This window comes from Eumetopias jubatus, unplaced genomic scaffold (genome assembly GCF_037043125.1).
Source record: "Eumetopias jubatus isolate StellerSeaLion01/CBP00866 unplaced genomic scaffold, mEumJub1_p1.0 scaffold_4, whole genome shotgun sequence".
Taxonomy (NCBI): Eukaryota; Metazoa; Chordata; class Mammalia; order Carnivora; family Otariidae; genus Eumetopias; species Eumetopias jubatus.
The window spans coordinates 63,276,210-63,298,344 of NW_028274810.1; the positions used below are offsets into that span (position 1 = coordinate 63,276,210).

At 49.7% G+C, this 22,135-nt stretch overlaps 1 protein-coding gene across 3 annotated transcripts; it reads left to right on the top strand.

Annotated features, from left to right (window-relative positions):
- The first annotated feature begins 12,762 nt into the window (after positions 1-12,762).
- Positions 12,763-20,905, top strand: PARS2 (prolyl-tRNA synthetase 2, mitochondrial). 3 transcript variants are annotated; one of them, XM_088022405.1, is made up of 3 exons: positions 12,763-12,808; positions 16,181-17,571; positions 17,715-20,905. In XM_088022405.1, exons 2-3 carry the CDS (start codon positions 16,209-16,211, stop codon positions 17,795-17,797), a joined length of 1,446 nt encoding a protein of 481 aa, XP_087878531.1. In that variant the 5' UTR covers positions 12,763-12,808; positions 16,181-16,208; the 3' UTR covers positions 17,798-20,905. The 3 variants fall into 3 exon arrangements, with proteins under 3 accessions (XP_087878531.1, XP_087878530.1, XP_027962573.1); XM_088022404.1 differs by lacking the exon at positions 12,763-12,808 and adding an exon at positions 12,856-13,013; XM_028106772.2 differs by lacking the exon at positions 12,763-12,808 and adding an exon at positions 12,856-13,013 and having other exon boundaries at positions 16,181-17,797.
- The last annotated feature ends 1,230 nt before the right edge of the window (positions 20,906-22,135 follow it).

Below are 22,135 nucleotides of genomic sequence, written 5' to 3' on the forward strand. Positions count from 1 at the left end.
TTGTCAAAGACTTAGGCTCTGATTGCCAGTAAATCTTAGAATGGCCAAGCTGGATTCTTGTGGCCCTACCTACAAGATCCAGTTTAACCTAAAATTCCAGAAAAGGTCTTGCCAGACTCCGGGAATGCTGGTTGTTCATGACTGCAATGGCAGGACCCCCATAATGGTTTGTGATTTACTTTGCATTTTTTCCCTTTCTTTGGAGAGTCATACGCATTGCTTTGCTCCTATCTCTGATCCTCAAACTTTACCAGGGAAAGGCCAGCACCCTGCATTGCTTCTCATGTCTCCAGTGACAGATGGAGAACAGACTGAGAAGTGCACTCCAATCCCCTGTGTAGATGAGAATCCTGAGACTCCTAGAAGGGAGGTGGCTTGCCCAGAGTCTCACCTCCTAGCCTCCCACCCCTGTCCTTCAAACTTAGTGTCAGCACTTTGCAGGTTTGGAAAAATACTAATAAAGTGATTAACACTAAAGCATCAAGTGTTTACATGTTAAGGGTTTAAGTGTCACCTGTCACATGGGGCACTCTGAGATTCATTAGGATAATGTTCTAACACCAGCAGTGAAATCTGTGACGTCTGGGCAGTGAGACCACCCCAGAGGCCCGAAATTCCACGTCGTGGTTCACCATGACTCCCTGCCGTGGGTGGTGATCTCTCCCTCCTTCCTTCCTCTTATCCCCACTGCAGCAGAGTCCGGGAGCTGACTCCAGAGCAAGCAGCACACCCAGCCCTGTCCAACCCTCCCCCCACAGCTGTGACCTGTACCCTTCCCTAGGCCAGAAAACCAGCTCTTTCTTCTTTCTTCTCCTGCTTCCCCGAACAGACAAACTGAATTCAAGGCAGTTTGCTGGCAAAATTGGGAAGCTGGTGAAGTTTGTCTGTGTCCCCAGGCTTCCCAGTTTGCAGCTTTTCCTTACTTTTCCCAGTGCCAGGTTGTGTATTTCTCCCTTCATTGCCTCCGACTCCTGTTGAACCTTTCCAATAAACTTTCTTTCTGATAATCTCATCCATAACTAACCGTATAAATAACCAACATATACACACTAGAGCGTGGAGTATCTGCACACTGGCCAAAAGACGAAAAGAGAAAGGAAACCCCATTTCCAGGACTGCCTCCTATGGGCAAGGCAATTCATACATGTAAGCTCACTAAATTTCTCACCAGCCCTGAGAAGTAGGCACTGTAATCCTCACTTTACAGGTGAGGACGTGGAGCCACTGAACAAGGTCACAGATAAATATGGGAAGGGCCAGGATTTGGACCAGACCTGCCCTGTTGTGTGCTGCCTCCTGGGACAAAGCCCTGCCTCGAAGATGTGTCATCTGTGGTCTAGAGTTAGGCCTGTGATCACCAACTCATCCCATCACTTTACCCCTGCTCCCTCCCCACCAGGTACTAGTCTCCCTGCCCAAATGGCCTTACCTCTGTGCCTTTGTATATCCTATTCCTCTGCTGCTCTTTTTCCTGTAATTTCTGTCCTGAGTGCTTGGCTCAAAGGTGCCTCCAACAGGGAATCTTGTCGAATCCTTCCAACTGTCACAAAGCACTCTCTTTTATGCATGGATTGCTCTCAGGGCATTGCGCCCCACTGCATTACATTTATTCCCCTTGCCCTGGGTCATAAGTATCCCAACATGAGTGTTGCCCCCACTCAACTCTGGAATCTTTACAGCAGGAACCACATCTGATTCAGCCCCATGGCCCTGCACTGAGCTTGGCACACAGAATAGGCTCAGGTTTGTTGTTGAACTGAGGAAACTCACAGCAGTGACGTGCTACCTCAGTCCCAAACAGGTGACTCCATCACCACCAGGTCCACAAGGGCTGGGGTTGGGGTCAGGTCTGTAGCCCAAAGACCTTGGAGGCCTAGAGCTCAACCAGAAAGCGTTGGCTTTCTCTCCACCTCCTCACCACCTTCTGCCAGTTCCCCAATTCTGCGATTGGGAAACCGAGGCAAGAGAGCAGGACTTGGGCACGGTCGAGCAGCAAACTGATGACAGATACACACTCGAACCCCACCTCCAGACTCATAGGCCAGTGTTCTCTGCCCTTTCAGCGCTGCCTCCTCTGCCAAGTTTATTTCCGGTAAGTCCAGGAAGACTACAGGCTTTCCATTCATTCACTCAGCAAATACTTATCAGGCACTGGCCAAATGCCAAGCATAGTGCCAAGCTCTGGGGCTACAGTGGAGACCAAAATAGGCCCTTGCCTTCAGGGAGTTCACAGTGTAGATCAGGCAGAGCAGGTGATGCAGGGCCTTGTGGGCCACACTGGGGACTTTGGGAGACCAGTGGAAAGCTATCAAAGGTTTTAGCCGCAGGGCTGGCTACCCCTCCCCCTCTATACTAGCCACACTCATCCTGCGTTAGTGGCCTTTCCCCACACTCCCCCACCGGCCCTTGACTTCCCTCTTCCTTGGCTCCCCCTGTTCAGCAAGTCACTGCTAAGGCCAGGTGTGGAAGCCCCCCAGGAGGAGGCTAGCGAGTGGGTGATCTTGATTTAATTACAGCTTTGAGCCGCGCAGAATGCCTCTGTCTGCTAGGTGGCTGGGAGGACAACTGTCTGTCATATTGCCGAAGCAGCAGGAGCTCCTTAGGGGAGCATTGCAGAGTAAAAGCCTTAATGACCCCATCATCGGAGTAATGAAGACGAATCCCACCTCATGCTGCCTGCCCACTTCTTCCTCTGGGTCTAGCAGCCAACATCAGGCAGCTAGAAACTCCCACTCAGCCAGCGTGAACAAAGCACATTAAAGATTGTGAAAACAGGTAAGATTTTTCAGTTACAGGTTTCTAGAATCTCAGTGTTGGAAAGAACATTCGCCGTCACCTTTTCCAGCTTCTCCATCTAGATCAGAACTCCTCTCATCAGTGAGTGTTCTCAAAGGAGTGTCTAAACCATGTGCATGCCCCTAGAAGACAGGCAACTCACTACCTATTGAGGGAATCATTCCATTTTTCAGCAGATCTTAAGTCTGCGGAGTGTGGCGCATTATTAAGTTGCAATCTTCTTTTCTGGGGCACCTGGGTGGCTTAGTCGGTTAAGCGTCTGTCTGCCTTCGGCTCAGGTCATGATCCCAGGGTCCTGGGATGGAGCCCTGGGCCCTGCATTGGGCTCCCTGCTCAGTGGGGAGTCTGTTTTTTTCTGCCTCTCCCCTGCTCGTACTCTCTCTCCATATCTCTGTTGCTGTCTCTCTCTCAAATAAATAAATAAAAAGAAAGGGGCGCCTGGGTGTCACAGTTAAGTGTCTGCCTTCGGCTTGGGTCATGATCCTGGGGTCCTGGGATTGAGCCCCATATCCGCTCCCTGCTCAGCGGGGAGCCTGCTTCTCCCTTTTCCCACCTCCCTGCTTGTGCTCTCTTTCCCTCCCTCTCTCTCTCTCAAATAAATAAATAAAATCTTGAAAGAAAGAAGAAGAGAAAGAGAAAGAAAGAAAGAAAGAAAGAAAGAAAGAAAGAAAGAAAGAAAGAAAAAGAAAGAAAGAAAGAAAGAAAGAAAGAAAGAAAGAAAGAAAGAAAGGAAAAGAAAGAGAAAGAAAAAGAAAGAAAGAAAAAGAAAAAGAAAAGAGAAAGAAAGAAAGAAATCTTTTCATTACTACTATCACTATCAAGTTCACCTTCGGGGCCACAAAGAACAGACCCTAATAAGCAAGGTGAACTTGAACAAGTCACTTTGCTCTGGCTACTCTGCCAATGGGCAGGCCAAGCTCTGACCCAGCCTGCAGTTGCCGGCGCCCAGCCGAGAGCACAGAGTGGGTGCTGGGAGGTGAAAGCTGAGCAGAACAGGGCTCCTCCTCATCCCTAATCAGGCCCCAAGGGAACACCCTGTGCGGATGATGGTGGCTGGATGCCAAATGAAGTGAAATATCTCCTTTTCTCAGGCTGTTAACTTTTTTTCTTGTTTAAGGAAGGGGAGGATAATGACATTTAGCACTTTACAACTCAGCAGTAAAGTGAGCAGATGGAAACAGATCCCCAGCATTGCGGGGCGTGCTTCCAGGGAGAAACCCTTCCCGCTCCTGCTCCGGCTGGGCTCCGTGGGGCCAAATCACTGGCAAGGCTTGCCAGTGGAGTTAGCGAGCACCCTAACAGCCAGCTCCTTCCTGCCCCGGCTCCTCCTCACTCCGGGCTGTACACGGGTGAGCCTGCCCCGGCACACCCTGTCCCGCCTACCCAGGGCACCTTTCCTACCTCCCCACTGTTGCGATGAGGAGGAGAGGCAGAGGAAGTTCTTGGTGAGACAGAGGTGAGCAGAAACTCCGGTGGAGATGTGGAAATGCCCCCACCTGGCCTCTAGGTGGCCACAGAAGAACAATTTGAGCAGGGGAAGTTCCTGAGGGGAAGTCAAAGAAAGTCATCATCATCATCCTCACCCTCGAAACTACTTACTGAGAACTTGCCATGGGCCAGTCAGTCATGCTAGCACACAGCTCACACACCTTGCCCCATTTAATCCCACAAGCCCATTAGCTGTGTTCTCAGCACTGTCTCCATTTTACAGATGAGGAAACTGAGGCTCCGGGAGGTTAGATGACTTTCCTGAGGCCCCTGCACACTTACCTGGGATGTAGGCAGGCTAAAGAGTACTAACAAATGGCTCTTTAACTATTTGGGGTCTAGATTACTCTCTCCTCTATCACATATGTTGCTCTATAAACTGAACACTTCAGAAAATCAACGCATTTTTCATGTTTATGTTTCCAAAAACAGTCAATAGCTCTGTGATGGGGTTTGTTCTATTTTGGTGTGTAAATGGTTTCATTAAACTGCAGCTCCTCTGTGAGCTTTATTTGTCATCCACAAAGTAAAAGAAAAAACGAAAACAGCCCTACTGTGGTGGAGATCTATTATTTCATCTGCCCAACACCCTGCCCTGCTGGGGACACCACGCCTCTTCTTCCTGGGCTTCTAATGTGTCCTTCCCCACTCTGAGTGGTGGCAGAGGGCTGCCAATCATAATATCCCGCCCTCCCCCTAAGGACCTAAGGACCTAAGGACCCAAGTTGGGCCAATCAGTCCTTCCCACAGAGTTTTCCTCTGGGTGCAAGGGACAGAAGACACTCTCTGTCTGCTGGAACAGCTATTACCAAGTGTCCCCGTTAGGATTAGGCTTAGCCATGGCACCAAAGACCTGAAAACAGTATCCTAAACAAGATGGGGTGTATTTATCTTGCAAGGCCAGCTCAAATATCACCTCAGTGCCCGCCCATGTTCCCTTCTCCCCTCAGCCACCAGGCACCCGCTAAGATCATCCTACTGCATGCACCTGCCACTCTCCACCTGACCGGAAGCACTGGGTACTTGATGCCTCTGGGAGCAACCTTCAGCCAATGGGGAGTGGAAACTGGAAGATAAATCCCCCAGCCTCATAAGCAGGGGTGGGGTGGGGGAACAGGATAAATCTGAAGCATGTTTCACAGTCTCCCTGTGGTCCTGTTGGCATTAATGCCCCATTGCCCACAGCAGGAAATTGCTAGTCCGTTACCACACCCTGTATTCACTTCCAGCGTTTTCTGCTCTCACTTCCCCACCCCTCTTCCAGTGCTTCCTGGGATCACCTCTCAAATATACTACTTGCCCCAGCATCCTTGACTCGAGGTCGGCTTCTGGAGGAGTCCAGCTTTAGACAACTTCAAAGCCCTCCCTCTACCACTGCAATATTCCCAGGGCACTTTCTTCACACCTCTAATGCAGTACATTATGGCCCATCTTGTTGTATTTATTAAGTATGAAATAGGAAGGAATGTGCATTTATTGAGTACCAGATGTGTACCCGTCACTGTACCAGATGTTTTGTGCTCTTCTATTCATTTATTCACTAATTAATTCATTCAACAAATATTTATTAAGCATTTGCAATATACCAGGCAATTATCTAGGCCAGAGGTTGGCAAACTATGGCCCAGAGGCCAGATTCAGTCCGCCACCTGTTTTTTTTTTAAATAAAGTTTTATTGGAACACGGCCATGCTCATTTGTTCCCAAGTCTCTATGGCTGCTTTCATGTTATAACAACAGAGTTGAGTAGTTGTGACAGTGACCATATGGCCTGCAAAGCATAAAATATTTACTCTCTGGGCCTTTACAGAAAAAGTTTAGTGCCCATTGGTCTAGGCAAATAAACAAAAAAACTAAGACATTTACTATGTTAAATGGTAACCAATGCTGGGAAGGAGAAAAAGCAGGGAGAAAGAGAGGATCGGGAGTAATGGGGGCAGGGGTGGGGATTGCAGTGAAAATTAGGGTGTTGGGAAGTCCTGGCTGTGAGGATGACAATGGAGCAAAGATCTGGAGGAGGGGAAGAAGGGAGCCATGTGGCCGTGGGGGGAAAGAGCTGCTGGCTGGTGGACAGTCAGATGTGAGGGCTGTACTGAAGTATTAACAATAGTTAATCCTACACTGAGTGCTATGTACCAGACGCCCTTCCCTCGCTTCACATACATAATCTCATTTAATTACCTAAAATTCATCATCTCATTACACATTTAATCTTACAAAAGAATGATCTGAATAAATATTTTTTTAAGATTTTATTTATTTGAGGGGCACCTGGGTGGCTCAGTCGTTAAGCGTCTGCCTTCATTCAGCTCAGGTCATGATCCCAGGGTCCTGGGACTGAGCCCCACGTCAGGATCCCTGCTCCGCGGGAAACCTGCTTCTCCCTCTCCCACTCCCCCTGCTTGTGTTCCCTCTCTCGCTGTGTCTGTCTCTGTCAAATAAATAAAGAAAATCTTTTAAAAAAAAATATTCATTTGAGAGAGAGGGAGAGCATGAGCGGGGAGTTGGGGTGGGGGGAAGGTAGAGGGAGAAGCAGGCTCCCCACTGAGCAGGGAGCCCGACATGGGGCTCGGGGCTCGATCCCAGGACCCTGGGACCACAACTTGAGCCAAAGGCCGACACTCGGACTGAGCCACCCAGGTATCCCTGAATATATTTCTGTTACTAGTGTTCATATGGAACTTTCAGTTTACAAAGTTGTTTTGTAATGTTGTTTGCTTGCTCTTCACAACATTTCAAGGAGTTTACTGACCCCATTGTATTATAGCCAAAGACCAGAAAGGTCAAGTCCTTTGACCCAGGTCACACAGCCCGTAAGTTCCGAAAATGGAAAGCAAACCCAGGCGTGTTTGGATCCAGATGCTGTCTCCCTCTCTCTGAGCAACCGGCTTCAGAAGGCACAAACTCCACCTCATCCCACTCACACCTAACTCAAACAGTGCACCAAAGAGAAAGGGCGAGGGCCTTCCTGGGCCTGTTGGAAGGAACTCCATTCCCTCAACCTCCCAGATGAGAGTGACCAGACAGCCTGCTGGAATCACAGCCATACTCACAGACGTGTGATCATTTGCTCTGTCCTGGGGCACCTACACTGTGCCCCAGTCTTGAGGCTGTGCCCGGTGCTCTGCGGAGCTCACCCCAAGCAGGTGCTCAAAAAGGACTTACCGCATGACAGATTAACTATCGCTAGGATTTTGTTTTGTTGCATTTTTAACACGGCATTCCTATGAATTGAGGGAATTATTTAGAAAGACATTAATTTGGCAAATAGGTATTGAGATTTACTATGTGCAGAAAAGAGCAAAACCTTTTAACAGAGTAAGCGGATTTACTGTGGCAGGGCTAGAAATGGACATGACATGTGTCCTCCCTTCTAGGAGCTGGCAGGCTAGTCAGATGTGGGGAGAGAGATGAATTTTTTGTATGTATGTGCTCCTGACCCAGTGTGTGCCCGGCACTGTGCCAGCCAGGGTACCTTCATCATCAATAATAAGAATAATAATAGCAAACACTCCTGAACCCTGACTCTGCACCAGGCACTGTGCTGAGCCCTTTATATCTTCATCAAACTCCAAGGGAAAGTTGTCACTGCTATTTAAGGCTGCAGCATGTGAGCCTCGGGGAAGTTGAGTATCCCCCACAGGCACATGGTAAGTGAGTGGCAAAGTGGGGATTGGCATTCAGGTCTGTTTGCCCCACTGCATGTGCACACTCAGCTGTAAACTCAGAGAGGGAACAGACACAATTTTGAGGGGTCTCAAGAGAGGGAGAGTCCCCGCCAGTGTGGGCTTCAAGGAAGCGTCCCTAACAGGATGCCCTTGAGCCAGGCCCTGAAGAGTGGGCGTCCAGAGGGGACCCAGCCGAACAGAAGTGACCTGTTTGGCTGATCGCTCCTGCAAATTTGGTTATGGGTCAAGACATGTCGATACAAATAAGTTGATATTGGAGGCCGTGAGTGTGGAGATCAGGCTTTGCACCAAACAGACCTGGAGATGATCCTTTCTCCCCCTTTTACTAGTTGTGTTGACCGTGGACAAGCTAACCAAACTTTCCAAGCCTTGGTTGCCTCATCTGTAAAATGGACATAACAGTGATACTTATACCTCACAGGACTATTTTAAGGATTTAATCAGATATGATGTAAAGTGTTTAATATTGCCCCTGGCTCACAGCGAATACTGTATAAATGTGAATGATAATGATGATGATGATGATGATTGGCAGTCACACTCTTCAATTCTGAGGATTCTGGATAAAAAAGGGGCCTACTGGGGCAACTGGGTGGTTCAGTCGGTTAAGCGTCCGACTCTTGATTTCGGCTCAGGTCATGATCTCAGGGTCATGAGATCGAGCCTGAGTCAGGCTCCATACTCAGTGAGGAATCTGCTTGAAATTTCCTCTCTCCCTCTCCTTCTGCCCCCCCACCCCACTTGCTTGCACACTCTCTCTCTTTCAAAATAAATAAAATCTTTTTTAAAAGTTGGGGGGCTGCCTTCCCAGCCTCCTTCTGGTCTCTAATGACCCTAGACTTAGGCACAAAACAAGTAAAGAAGTGATACGTTCTGGGCCCAAGGAGAAGAGGCTGCTGAAGACAAAAGAGATCGGTGTCATGTGGCGGTGGCAGGAGGAGGGAGTCTGAAGGAAATGGGCAGCAGCAGAATGATGGTTCTCTCTTTATGGTAGGTGAGAGGAGCCATGGTGTTGCCCGAGTTGGAATGGATTGAAGGATGAGCCAGATGCTTTCCTTTACATCTCTCATTGAACCTTCACAATGGCCCTATGTGTGACTCATGATTCCTGTGTTACTAGTGAAGAACCGAGGAAGCAGGAGACCCCAAGTCACATCACTGGAAGTGGCCGGCAGGATTCCAAGTCAAGGCTGCCCTCCCCCTCCAGTCCAGTCTATGTGGGCCGGGCTGGGCTAACGGGGCAGGGGTGGGCTCAGGAGTCCATCCGGTGGCCTGTCCCAGGGCCCTGGAGTCTGTACCCTCCTCTCCCACCTCTGCCCGGGCCTGGCCCATTGTAGGAGTCACCCATCCCGCCTCTCTCGCCATTCCCTTCCTCCCATCTGAGTTCACACTTCACTCGGGCAAGGAAACACCGCTGCCCGTGTCCTTCCCTGGTGTAAAGCCCTCCCATCTCCTGCAGGCTGGCTTCTTGCACTGGCCGGCGTCTTCAGCGGAGGAAGCAGCCATCTTCTTGGAGTGACAATCATACTTGTTTTCAAATTATAACGAACACATGCTGTAGAGTGGAACGCAAAATGCCCAGGGATTTTCTCCGAGGAGTTGTTTTGGGCTAAGCCTCAAAATAGATGTATGTGTTGGTAGGAAGAGGAGTATCAGTCTTCAGGAAAAACACTTCACTGTAGCTCAGAGATGAACAGAAACTTGAAGGCTGGTCCAGCAGGCCCTGGCACACTGGCATCCACAGCCTTCCCAGCCGTGCTTCCACAATGCCTCAGTGTGCTCTGTGCTCCAGCCAGACTATCTTTCAGCCTTCTTCCTTACAGCTAGTGGTCACCTGCTTTCCCTCTGACTACATTGTCTTTCTATCTCCCCTGTCATCCTGGGAAGCTCCTGGTTATCCTTTAAGGTCCATCTCCATGTCCCCTCCTCCAAGAAGCCCTCCCTGATCCCACTCCCCTCTTCGTGCAGTACAGCTCTTGCTCTCCTCTTCATAACTTCTTGCCACAGGATCCTGGGACCATCACTTTGAGAGGCAGACTCTCCAGGAGATTATGAGCAGCTTGAGGTTAGGAAGCTCACCATGAACTCTGACTTCACTTGTTCATTCAACACATACTCAGAGCCCCTCTGTGCCAGGCCATGGGCTCTGGATGAGGAAATGACTCAGTGTGTCCTTGGAAGGGGTCCAACCTGAGGAAGAGACAAACTATCTATTCATTCACTCATTGATATATTAAAACAACAATCAAGTAGCAGAACGCTTTGCTAATCGCCAACCGGGTCAGGCCCTCTGGTCAAGGTTAAGGATACAGAAAAGAGCAAAACCTGGGCCTACCCCCAAGGAGCTCCCAGTCTGACGACCAATGGCCAGTGCAAGCAAACTGCTAAGTGCATAGTCTGTCCCCAAGGCTGTGAGGCACCAGGGTAGGTGTGGGGTCATTTTGCTTTAGCGTTGTTGTTTTTTTTTTTTAATGACACTGAATGAATGAATTCTTTCTGTGGGTTTCTTTTCTCTGTTTTATGGAACTTGTAGGGTTCTAATCATGAATGAACTTTGTAAATAAAAAACCCGATAAATAACTGATCAAGTAATTGACTGAAATGTCACACCAGAAATTGCTGCAGCAATAGGGCTAGATTCTGGGTCTCCACCACCCCTGGACTTTCTCAATGGGGAGCAGATTTACTCTGACCATGGCTGGCTCCAGACTGCAAAACCTCCTGCAAACTCACAGTAAAATGCAGCAGTGCTCGCCTGCCTCCCAAGGGGGTCGTAAGCATTAATTAGTTACCATTAGTAAAGTGCTCTGAAGATGTGGGGGTGTATAAACATGGCAAGTCATTAGGCCTCTCCACACCACTATGCTCTACAGCCTGGGAACTGCTAATTGAGAAATAATTAACACCTCAGGGTGCAGAGGACGGATGCCTGGTGTTTCCAGGATTGGAAGGGATGTAATAACATGCATGGGAGCAGGGAGAAATATAAGGTTACTGTGGATCCTGATACTGAAGATTATTCACCTCCTGCCCCCAGAGAGGAGGTGTGGGGAATATTGCCTCAGTAAAATCTTTAGGACTGTACTCCTTAGGGAAAGCCCGGACCACAGTGCTGAGCTGCAGAGGCCCAGTGACATTCTTAGAGCAAAAGAGCTCAAGTCCAGCCCAGCTCTGCCTGGCCTCCTCGCTGGAGGACAGATGCCAGTCGTGGGGTTCACCCAAGCGGTATTTTCTTCCACTGTAGGACCAAGGTGATGACACCCATCGACACTGCCCCCTGCAACCCAATGCCCCACCAGGCTGTCCAGTGCCTTTCCTGTAGACCAGCAGAACTAGCCCAGATTGCACATTAGATCATCTGGGGGACTCCTGATGCTAAGTCCCACCCCAGACTGATACCTAGCATCTCTGGGCAGGGGGACCGGGGCACAGGGTGAGTTCAGTGCAGCTCAGGTTGAGAAGCCCTGTTTTGGCCTGTGTGGCAAGCACTGTGGTAGGAGCAGTAAACCCTCTGACACCCCATGATTCCTTCATACCAGCTCATTTCCTAATTCCCTGCCTGAGTGTCCTGGTCCCTCAGCCTGGCCATTCCACTCCACTCCCACCACCATCCTTGGCCTGGGAAACTCAACTCATCCTTCAGGCTCAGCTCAAGGATCACCTCCTCAGTGAATTCCTCCTTCCCTACACTCCCACAGGACTTTCCTTGGCCCCTATTACACTGAATATATGATGTTGCTCCTGGCAGATCTTGGGGTCTGAGAGCTTCTTGGAGCCAGTGTCTTGCACTGCTTCTGGCACATTTTAGGCACTCAATAGACTATAGCTGTTTTAGTTAGCTGGAGTTACATGATATGCAGCTCCCTCTTCAGGACATGTGTGCTTGTTCCCTGTATCTAGAACATTCTTCCCCCAGATAGCTACAAGGCTCTCTCCTGCAGGTCTTTGCCAAAACGTCACTTTCTAGATGAGGCTTTCCCTGATCATCCTGAATTGCAACCACTCTACCTCCAACCCATTCCTTTTTCATAGTTATTTTTTTTCTCTATGGATGGATACTGATGGATCCTGTCTTTATTTAAAAGTTTGGTATTTTGTTTACCATGGATTTTTTTACAATAATTTTAATTAATTGCATAAAAATACTACTACCTTTGGTTACTGAGTTCGTGCTCCCCTTCCAAATTTCACTGTATTGATTTTATTGACTCTTTTCACTAGAATGTAAGCCACCTTGAATGCAGGGAATTTTGTTTTGTTCACTATTCCCAGTTTCTCCAAGTGGTTGGTGCATGATAGCTGCTCAAAAAAATATTTTGTGAATTAAAATTTGATTTAGTGTCTTAAACACTGTCTTGGACTTTGTAATGAAGGTATTTTTTTCTGTTTAAAAATTGTTAATGTGTTTAAATTGAAAGCCTGTAAAATCCTAGGGTAGATTCCAAACGGAAAGGCCCACTGTTGCCTTGGTTACACCGCTGCCAGCCTTTCCATTTCGAGAGTGGGGAGGCCCCTGGCAGAGGGAGGGAACCCCAGGCTTTTATCATAGAGTTACACCTCCCTAAATCCTAGAGGGCACTTCCGGAACAGTAATTTACTCTTCGCTGTCCAAGCCAATCTATGGTCGTGGAGTAGAGCCGGGCTCTTTCTCCTTCGCTAAACTTCCGGAAAACCTCTCACAGGAGTCTAGAGTGGTGGGGTGGGGACCAGTCTCCGTGAGAGCGGCTTTGTGATTGGCAAGAAAGTCAGGAGGCGGGGCTTGGGGCGGGCCCCTGGCGCAGGCGCGTTGGGACGGCGTGGCGGACGCGCGGGCGGCGTTGACTGGCCTTTCAGTCGGTGAGTGTGGGGGGCGGTGGGGGAAGTGACGGCTCGGGCTCGGTGTCGGGTTTACGCGCGGAGACCTAGGACCTTGGTGGCTGTGTTGACGCGTGCGTCCCGTCCTTGGTTTGGGGCGGGGTCGCAGTCACCTGAACTCTGGGATAACGTGTTTCGTCTGTTGTAGCATGAGGGCCGACCTTCCTCCCCGTGGACCTCGGGTCTTGTGAGTGTCACGGTGGTGTTCCCGGAAGTGCCCGCCCTGGAGAGACCCTCTGGGAGCGTCTGGTGGCCCGGCCAACCTTCCCATTTTACGTATGGGGAGACAGGCCTGGAGACTGAAGTCACTTGGCGAGGGTCGCGCAGTCAGTGAAGGCCGAGCCGGTTCGTAGAACTAGCTCTGGAGTTCCATTGCTGTTTGGTGCAGCACGGTCCGAGATGGAAACCGTGGAAATTGGAGGCGAGGACCTAGCATTCCAGGTGTGCCCTGTGCTCATCTGCAGTGTCGCTGGTCCGGTGACCGCACATCCCTGAGTTTACCTCGTCTGTGAGTTGGCATAATGATGGCAAACACTGTAGCGCTTACTATATACCAGGCGCTGTTGGAAGCGCTTTACGCACAGCTTGCGTGATTGGATTGCAGGGCCATCGTGAGTTAGTCTTAGAAGAGGCCTGTGCCCCAAGGACCTGAGTAGCCGCTCTGTAAAAATTTGTGGAGTGACTGAACGACTCAGAGGCTCTTTGCCAGAGTCTGAGGGGCAGGACACGTTACTTCCTATACTGTTTTTGAGGTATTGTCTGTAGATAACCTTGAGAATTTGGGATGATAGTAAATATTCTCCCTTCTGTGTAAGCTGAGGGGTCTGAGAACAGGGACACGTTGGGGGTGAGGGCAGAGGGCTCACGTCTTTTATTTAAACTATCCAGATAATTGTCGCATTGCACCCCTTCACTTTGCTTTTCATTCACTAGTGTATCTGATCAGCAAACATTATTAATAGCCTAAATATTAGGCATTGTGCTAGGCCCTGAAATCTGACAATGTAGAAAAAACATCAGGAACTACTCGTTTAATGGAGGAATAGGACATGAAGCTTTGCTCACTCCCAGTGCCTGGCACAGCAGTTTCTCAGAAATATTTTTGAAAATTATTCCAGAACCGTAAACTAAAGAGGTGTGTGCAGTGGAGGCACAGAGAAGAAAGTGTAATTATCTCTGTTTGGAGCGGTTGGAGAAGCTTCTTGAAATAAGGAGCCTTGAATGTTGCAGTTGATGGGGTGCAGCTGGCCTCTTCCAGGAATGATGAGCAGTTTGGGGCATGTTAGGGGAGTGGTGTAGGATAAAAAGCTGGAAGAGGTGTGTTAGGATCAAAATATGAAGAGGCTTCCTATGGAAGAACCATCCCAAGAAAATTAGGATGGGGAGCCATTCCTGGGTTATAAGCAGGGGAGTGATTGGATCAACTGTCTTTTTAGCTGTAATCTGGAGATGGGACAGACAGGGTTCAAGAGTCATTCAGTTCAGTCATTGATGGACATTTATTGAGTGTCCACTGTGGGCAGGCCCCGTGCGGAATGCTACAGATGCAACTTGGAATAAGACCCAGTTACTGCCCACGTGGAGTGCTTCTCCCAGTGTGGTCCCTAGACCAACAGTATCAGCATCACCTGGAAACTTGTTAGAACTACAGTTTCTCTGCCCACTCCCCAGGCCTAGTGAATCAAACTCTGGCGCTGAGTCCCCACAGTCAGTGTTTTAAGAAGCCATCCAGGTGATTCTGATGCTCACTTAAGTTTCACAACCACTGGGCTACTGTAATGGACCAAGCGTTTTTGAAGTGCTAACCCAGAATAGAGGCAGTAAGAGCCAGGAAGGAGGGGGTGGACTTGAGAGGAAGGTCAGAGACAGACTCGTCTGCTTTAGGAGAGTCAAGGAGGAAGGAGTTTCTGGTGTGAGCCCCTGGCCTGAGGTGGGACCTGAAGTAAGTGACCGAGCCAGATGTGAACCATGTGTACTTACCTCCGGGGCCCACACTTTTCCACTCAGTCCCATTACGGCTCTGTGGTAGTGTGCTCCAACCTGTCTCAGGCCACAGGCCATGTAGGGGATGGTAATATTTGTACTGTGCACAGGGGAAATGGATGAAGCTTCCTGAGGTGGTAGGGGACCAGCTGGAGGACTTGAGAGCTGGAGGGGGCCGCCCAAGGGTTCCAGGCTCCAGAACTGAGAGGAGGCAGCAACCCATTTTCAGCATACTGCAGGGCAGCTCTGCTTCATGGGAGATGCTGAGAGGTAGAGGCGCTCACTGAACTTGGCAATATAAATCAGGAACCTTAAAAGAGTTCGTATGTGTTGACTCAGTAATTCCATTCCTGAAATCTCTCCCAAATGTACCACAAACAAACAAAAGCCTTCTGTTCATTGTAGATTGTATATAACAGAAAATGACAACTCTCTGTAGTAGGAGAATCATTTCTGATATGCTTAATGGAATGTTGTACTGCCATCAGGAATGTGAATTTTTGTAAAATCATAGAGAAACACATGTGCTCATTCAGTAGACAGTGTCTAGTAAAGCCCTGCTCCGTGCTGAGTGGCAAGCAAGTTAGATATGGTCCTTGGCCGCACAGAGCTGCGTGCCTGGGGGGAAGACAGGCAGCTAACCTGAGCAGTCACTCTGAGAGTGATCGGTGATCAGTAGGGGCTGCTGTGGGAGAAGCTGGCCTTCTGGGTGGGGGCGGGGGACAAGGAAGGCATCCTAGAGGACAGGATGGTGATCCCGAGGCCCGGAGGATAAGTAGGTATGCAAGGGGCACAGTATGTTTTAGAGTGAACATGGCACAGTTGGAACAGGGAAAGGGCTGTTGATGAGGCCAGCAGCAATTTGTTTCTGATTTTCCCAGTTTTCTGTAGTAACAATAGCAAACATTGATTGTACTCATAGAATGTGCCAGATCTGTTCTATTAACTTTTTATAACTCTTCTAAATCCCCACAGTAAACCTACAAGGTAGGTCCTGTTGTATTACCATTTAGCAGATGAAGAAACTGAGCACAGAGGGGTTAAGTCACGCGTCCTGAGCTACACAGGGTGCAGTCAGCAAGAAGCACTCCAAGGAATCCAGGCTGCCCGAGTCCAGAGCCTGTGCGATCCCATGCAGTGGTGTCTCTCCACAGTATGCTGTTAAAATTTTATTAATGGGAAAATATTGATTTTTTTTTTTTAAACAAAAGGTAGGACTTGAATCTGCTAGAAAATTAGAAATGAAAGGGTTTGCATCTTGAAAGTCGGTGGCTGTCTTAGAAGTGTGTGTTGGAGACCAGACTGAGCTGGCTGCGTCCCCATGTCAGGACACCGTTAACGCTTATCTCTGCTCGGCTCATCTCTCTCCAGGCACAAGTGCTTCTCTGGGCTGGGTGTCATGAAAGGCCTGCTGTCAAGATGCAGAGCACTGTCCGTCCTGGCCATCTGCAGCCACCAGCTCTCTGGGTCCAGTCCTCACAGGTTTTACCACTGTGACCCTGAGAGAGGGAAGCGCTTGGTGCTCTCTCGCATGTTCCAGCCCCAGAACCTTCGGGAAGACCAGGTGCTCTCTCTCGAGGGCACATCTGGCGACCTGACCTGTAAGAGCCAGAGGCTGATGCTGCAGGTGGGCCTGATCCACCCAGCAAGCCCCGGCTGTTACCACCTCCTGCCTTACACTGTGCGAGCCATGGAGAAGCTCGAGCGGGTGATAGACCAGGAGATGCGGGCCATCGGGGGGCAGAAGGTCAACATGCCCAGCCTCAGTCCAGGGGAGCTCTGGCGAGCCACCAACCGGTGGGACCTCATGGGCAAGGAGCTGCTAAGACTTAGAGACAGACACGGCAAGGAATACTGCTTGGGACCCACTCACGAGGAAGCCGTCACAGCCCTGGTCGCCTCCCAGAAGACAGTGTCCTACAAGCAGCTCCCGTTGCTGCTGTACCAGGTGACAAGGAAGTTTCGGGATGAGCCCAGGCCCCGCTTCGGTCTTCTCCGCGGCCGGGAGTTTTACATGAAGGACATGTACAGCTTCGACTCCTCCCCAGAGGCTGCCCGGCACACCTACGGCCTGGTGTGCGAGGCCTACGGCAGCCTGTTCCGCAGGCTGGGGCTGCGGTGCATCAGGGTCCAGGCGGACGTGGGCAGCATCGGGGGCACTGCGTCTCACGAGTTCCAGCTGCCGGCCGACATCGGGGAGGACCGGTTTGCCGTCTGTTCTGGCTGCGGCTTCTCGGCCAACACGGAGACACTGCGCTGGCTGCAGACTGACTGCCCGTCCTGCCGGGGCCCACTAACTGAGGCCAGAGGCATCGAGGTGGGGCACACGTTTTACCTGGGCACCAAGTACTCCTCCATTTTCAATGCCCAGTTCACTGATGCCCAGGGCAAGCCGTGCCTGGCCGAGATGGGCTGCTACGGCCTGGGCGTGACGCGGATACTGGCCGCTGCCATTGAGGTGCTGTCCACGGAGGACTGCCTTCGCTGGCCCGGCCTCCTGGCGCCTTACCAGGTGTGCCTCATCCCCCCGAAGAAGGGCAGTAAGGAGGAGGTGGCCGCCGAGCTCATGGACCACCTGTATGACCTCATCACGGAGGCCCTGCCGCAGCTCCGCGGGGAGGTCCTGCTTGACGACAGGACCCATCGGACCATTGGAAACAGACTAAAAGACGCCAACAAGTTTGGCTACCCCTTTGTGATCATCGCGGGCAAGAGGGCCCTGGAGGACCCGGCACATTTTGAAGTTTGGAGCCAGAACACCGGTGAGGTGGTCTTCCTCACCAGAGAGGGAGTCACGGAATTTCTGAGCCAAGTGCGGGTTGTCTGAAAGCCCCGAGCCACTCCCACCCCATCCTGCAGCCTTGGTGTTCATTCTAATGCTGCCTTTTCCTACACTCCCTTCCAGGGCCGGTCTCTCCAGAAACAAGGCAGCTCATGGAACGCGGGAGTGTGTTAGGGAAACTGACTTTTATCCAATCCTTTGTTTAGACTCTTTGTATTTCAAGTCGGTGATTCCATTCTCTGGGCTGACCTTGCTGCCACATACCATTCCTCTTCCATTCCAGTGTGGAGGCTTCTGTGAGGAGGCAGGGGGGCAAGAAAGAGCTGCTCCTCTTGGCCCTCGGGTGAGTCACTTCCCTTCTCTTGAGTTTCCCATGCAGAGGGTGGGAGTGGCTGGTGGCCAAGGCCCTCCCAGCTCCAGCACTCTGACCCCTGGCCCCTTGCTGCATTTTGGTCTGAAGAGCAGGCCCACCAGCCCTGCTCCACTTGGACAAGTCCCTTCTCCTGCTGGGGCCTCAAATTCCCCATCTATGACATGAGAAAATGGAACTAGATCTGTAAAGTCCTTACAGCTGTCACCGGTGGGTTCCACAGGAGGTTCATGACAGGCAGATCTGGTTCCTCTGATCCTCCATAGTCTAAGCTACATAGAAAGTTGATAGAATTAGCTAATCGCCCAAAAAACCACCCCCAGAGATGTGGCTCTATTGAGGTGGCTTAGCGCAGAGATCCTGTTCTGTTGATTGAATAAAGTCAGGCTACTGGGACAAGCTTTGCCTGTTAATGAACGGTGGTAAGGCCTGCCATTTTCACTGTGAGCGGCTTCCTACCTGAGACTGTTCTGTCCTTTCTTTTTCTACTATGTCTACACTCTACTCGAACAAAAAAACCCTACCTTTGGTGGCTGGGAGTATGTTTGAAACCATTTCTTCCCCCAGATGGGAGGGATAGCAGGCTTCAGGTGTCACGGTGAGCTTGTCCTGGGAGCAGAGCTGGGTCCTAGAGCCACGCCGGGCGCACGTATCAAGGTGTCTGCCTGAATTCTGTGGGAAACCAGGATCAGGCTTGAGCCACCCCAGCATACTGCACTTCTTGTCTTAGCCAGTTGTCCCACCTGCCAAACAGCTTCCCAGCAGCATGTTACTGCTTCTGCTGTTACTGCCCAAACACACACCATCAGGTTTCCTAGTTAATGTACGTGGCAAGCCCTGATGGCCCCCAGGCCGACCGCTGGCGCCCTGGGCCCAGCATTTGGGCCAGGAGATGCTCATTCTGAGAGCAAACCTAGAAAGGCTGGATTGTAAGTCGGGGGACCTTCCCCTTGGCTGCACTTTGGTCCCACCCAGTTCTGGCTAGGGTCTGGGGTGTGGCCTGGGCATCATGCATTTTAAAGCTCCGTAGATGATTCTAATGTGCCGAGTTGATTCATGGTTCCCAGCGTACTTCCGGGCAGTGGCCGTCCCTGAGCGGCTTTGTAGCTGAGTGTTTCTTTTGAGTAATTTGCTCTGTACATTATCAGATGATGTACACTCTCTGCTTTTAATGGTCTGCTCATTTATTTGTTGAGGGACTGCCACATACCACTGTGCTGTGAGGCACTTTTATATATCATTTTCATACCTTAAACTGTGCAAGGTGGGTGCTGTTCTTCTTTTACGGATGAGGAACCTGAAGCTCCATTCAGCAACTTGAGGATGCACAGTATCAGAACTAGAATCCGAGTATTGACCAACACCTACGCCATTCCCATTACAACTGCATGGCCTCTGCCTAGACAAAAGTAATTTCAGTAAACAAAACTGAATTATTTATGTCTATCTAATCGAGTTAGCCCCAGATAGATGAGCACGTAGAATTTGTGCAAATTGTCTTAATATTTTAAAAAATTTAATTCTTACTGAAGTATAGTTGACACACAGGGTTACATTCATTTCAGGTGTACAATATGGTGATTCAGTAACTGTACTTGACACTCTGCCCACCACAAGTGTAGCCACCATCTGTCACCATACACTATTACAATGCCGTTGACTGTATTCTCTGTGCTGTGCCTTTTATCTCTGTGTCCTATTCCTTCCATAACTGGAAGCCTGTACCTCCCACTCACCTTTTTTTAATTTTAAATTTGTGCTCCATAAGCTGATCTATGGAAGCTGGAGGGCTAGCCTAATGTAAGCACTTTTTTAAAACCAGGTTTCAGGAATAGAGAACCAATTAACTTTAAACTCTTCATAAATGTTCGAGTTACAGAAAAGTTTGAGGACGATACAGAATCATGGAAGTTTAGAACAGGAGGACTTGGGGCCCACCTGTCCATCCCTCCTTTCACAGATGGGAAGCAAGCCTGGGGTGGGAATTAACCTGCCACACACCATCTGACTGGCAGAACACCTGATTGCAGGCCAAGAGCTGTGTCCCCTAAATCAGGCTACCTCTGGTCCATCTTATTGCTTCAAGAGAAGTCTGGCTAGATCAGCCTCTGAACTACAAAAGCCTTGTAGGTGTGAAACAGGTGCTGTTCTTTATTTTCCAAGGGAGACAAATACAGGGAGTACAGTGACTGGCCCAAAGGCAAGCTGAACGGAAACCCAGGTGTCCTGATTACTAAGCCAGCGTGTCTTCTAAGAAGCCAGGGTCAGTATGCTCTGGTGGAAAGACCAGAACCTGGAAGAGACATAATCCTAGATCCGCCACTTACCAGGGGTGTGACCTTAGACAAATTACTTGCCCTTTATGCGTCTCAGCTTCTTCATCTGTAAGATGTGCTCATGGCAGTGCACCTCCCAGGGGGTTGCCTAAGCTCGCTTACGTGAAATACTTAACCCTGTGCTGTCAGGAAACACTTCCTTCACACCAGACGACTTAGGATCTGCCGGTAACGTAGCTCAAGAGCTGGATCTAGTTTTCTTGATGTGATGTTTTATAACCTTCCTGGGGGGAGCGCCACGAGCAAGAATTAAGTGACACCCATGGAATGGCTCCATCGCCGTAGAGGAAAGACAGATACTCAGACCATGTACCTTACTCTCTCCTGTCTGAATTTGCCAGTGTTACCTCTTGCTATAAATTGATGAAATGGGGATGCTGGCAAAGTAACAGACATAGGATGTATTATCATTGCTCATTCCTTGGGGAGATCTAGAAGCAACTGGCTGGGAAATATTTAGCAGAATTAATACTTGGGGACAAAAGCTGGTGCATAACAAAACCATTGTGTAAATCAAGCCTAGAATGTAAATCAAGGGCTCCATTAATATTCTGTGTTTTAATGGAAGCAACACCTGCTGGGCTATCAATAAAGACATTTTGCAGAAATCTGTTGAAATTGTCGTTTGCTTAACTATTTGAGTGCCAGGGAACTTCACAGAGTTCCCACCATCCATTTCTACACCAAGATGCCAGGATGCTTTTTAGAATGGATTACTGTGCATCCAAGGGCATGTAAGGTTTTGTTTTAGAGTTAGGAAAAGTTTTATGATGTGGAAAATGGTAAACTTTTTATGTTATTGCAAACTTAAAACTTGAAAAAACTCAAAATGCTGCACTTAATGACTTACATCATAGTGACCCACACTAGACACTGTGGAGTCAGTCTGCCTAGGCCACTTGATAGCTATCTGACCTTGTGTGATATGCTTCCTCACGCTTCCTGCGCTCCCTCGGTGCAACAGGAACAACAGTGGCGCTCAGCAGGGTAAGTGGCAGCTGCCCTTATACTAGGCCATTTAGCCCTTTGCATGTCGTGGGGGGGGGGGTGCATGTGGGCCAGCAAAACGGGGTGGCATCTTCAGGGTCCCCCTGTTCAAATACCACTTTGGTGCAGGGATGATGTCCACTCCTCTTAAGCCAGCCGCTCTGAAGGCTGCTAATGAGCTTCCATGGTTAAAGCCTAATTGCTCTTGGCTAAATAAAACTGTAGTGCTAGGAGAGTGAGGAGGAAGCACTTACTGGTTAATGGTGACTGAGGACATGCCATTTGCAAGAACTTGTCACTCAGGCTCACCCAGAAAGCTCATGGGCTGACAGGAGCCCTACTGGCAGGTTGTTGAGTGCTGTGGGGAGTCTGCTGCACGCTCTGGCAGTCTGGCTCTGCAGGCTAGACTCTTCTGCCCAGGCAGTTTGGGGACATTGCAATGACATTGAATGCCAAGACTTGACCACAACATTGGAGTGAACAGGAAAGGGCCGCTGGGTCTCATGCCAACTCTTCAAAGGCAGAGGCCCGGTCTAGTTGTTACAAGTATCTCTTGAAGGGCTTAGGGGAGTCATGAATTCAAATCCTGGCTCTGCTTTTCACTAGCTAGCTAACTTTGGGCAAGTTACTTAGCCTCTCTGTACCCCTTTCCTTGTCAGTAAAATGGTACTGTAAACTACTAGCCTCCATGTCAGGTGAAGTGAGCGAGCCAGTCCGCATAAAGCACTGAGAACACGGTCTGGCGCATCCTCAGTGCTCAGTAGATGGCAGCTGTTACTAGTGAGCCAGGGCACTTATGCACGCCCCCTGGAGCATGCTCTTTGCCTTTGCTTCGGGGTCTTTCCAACCCA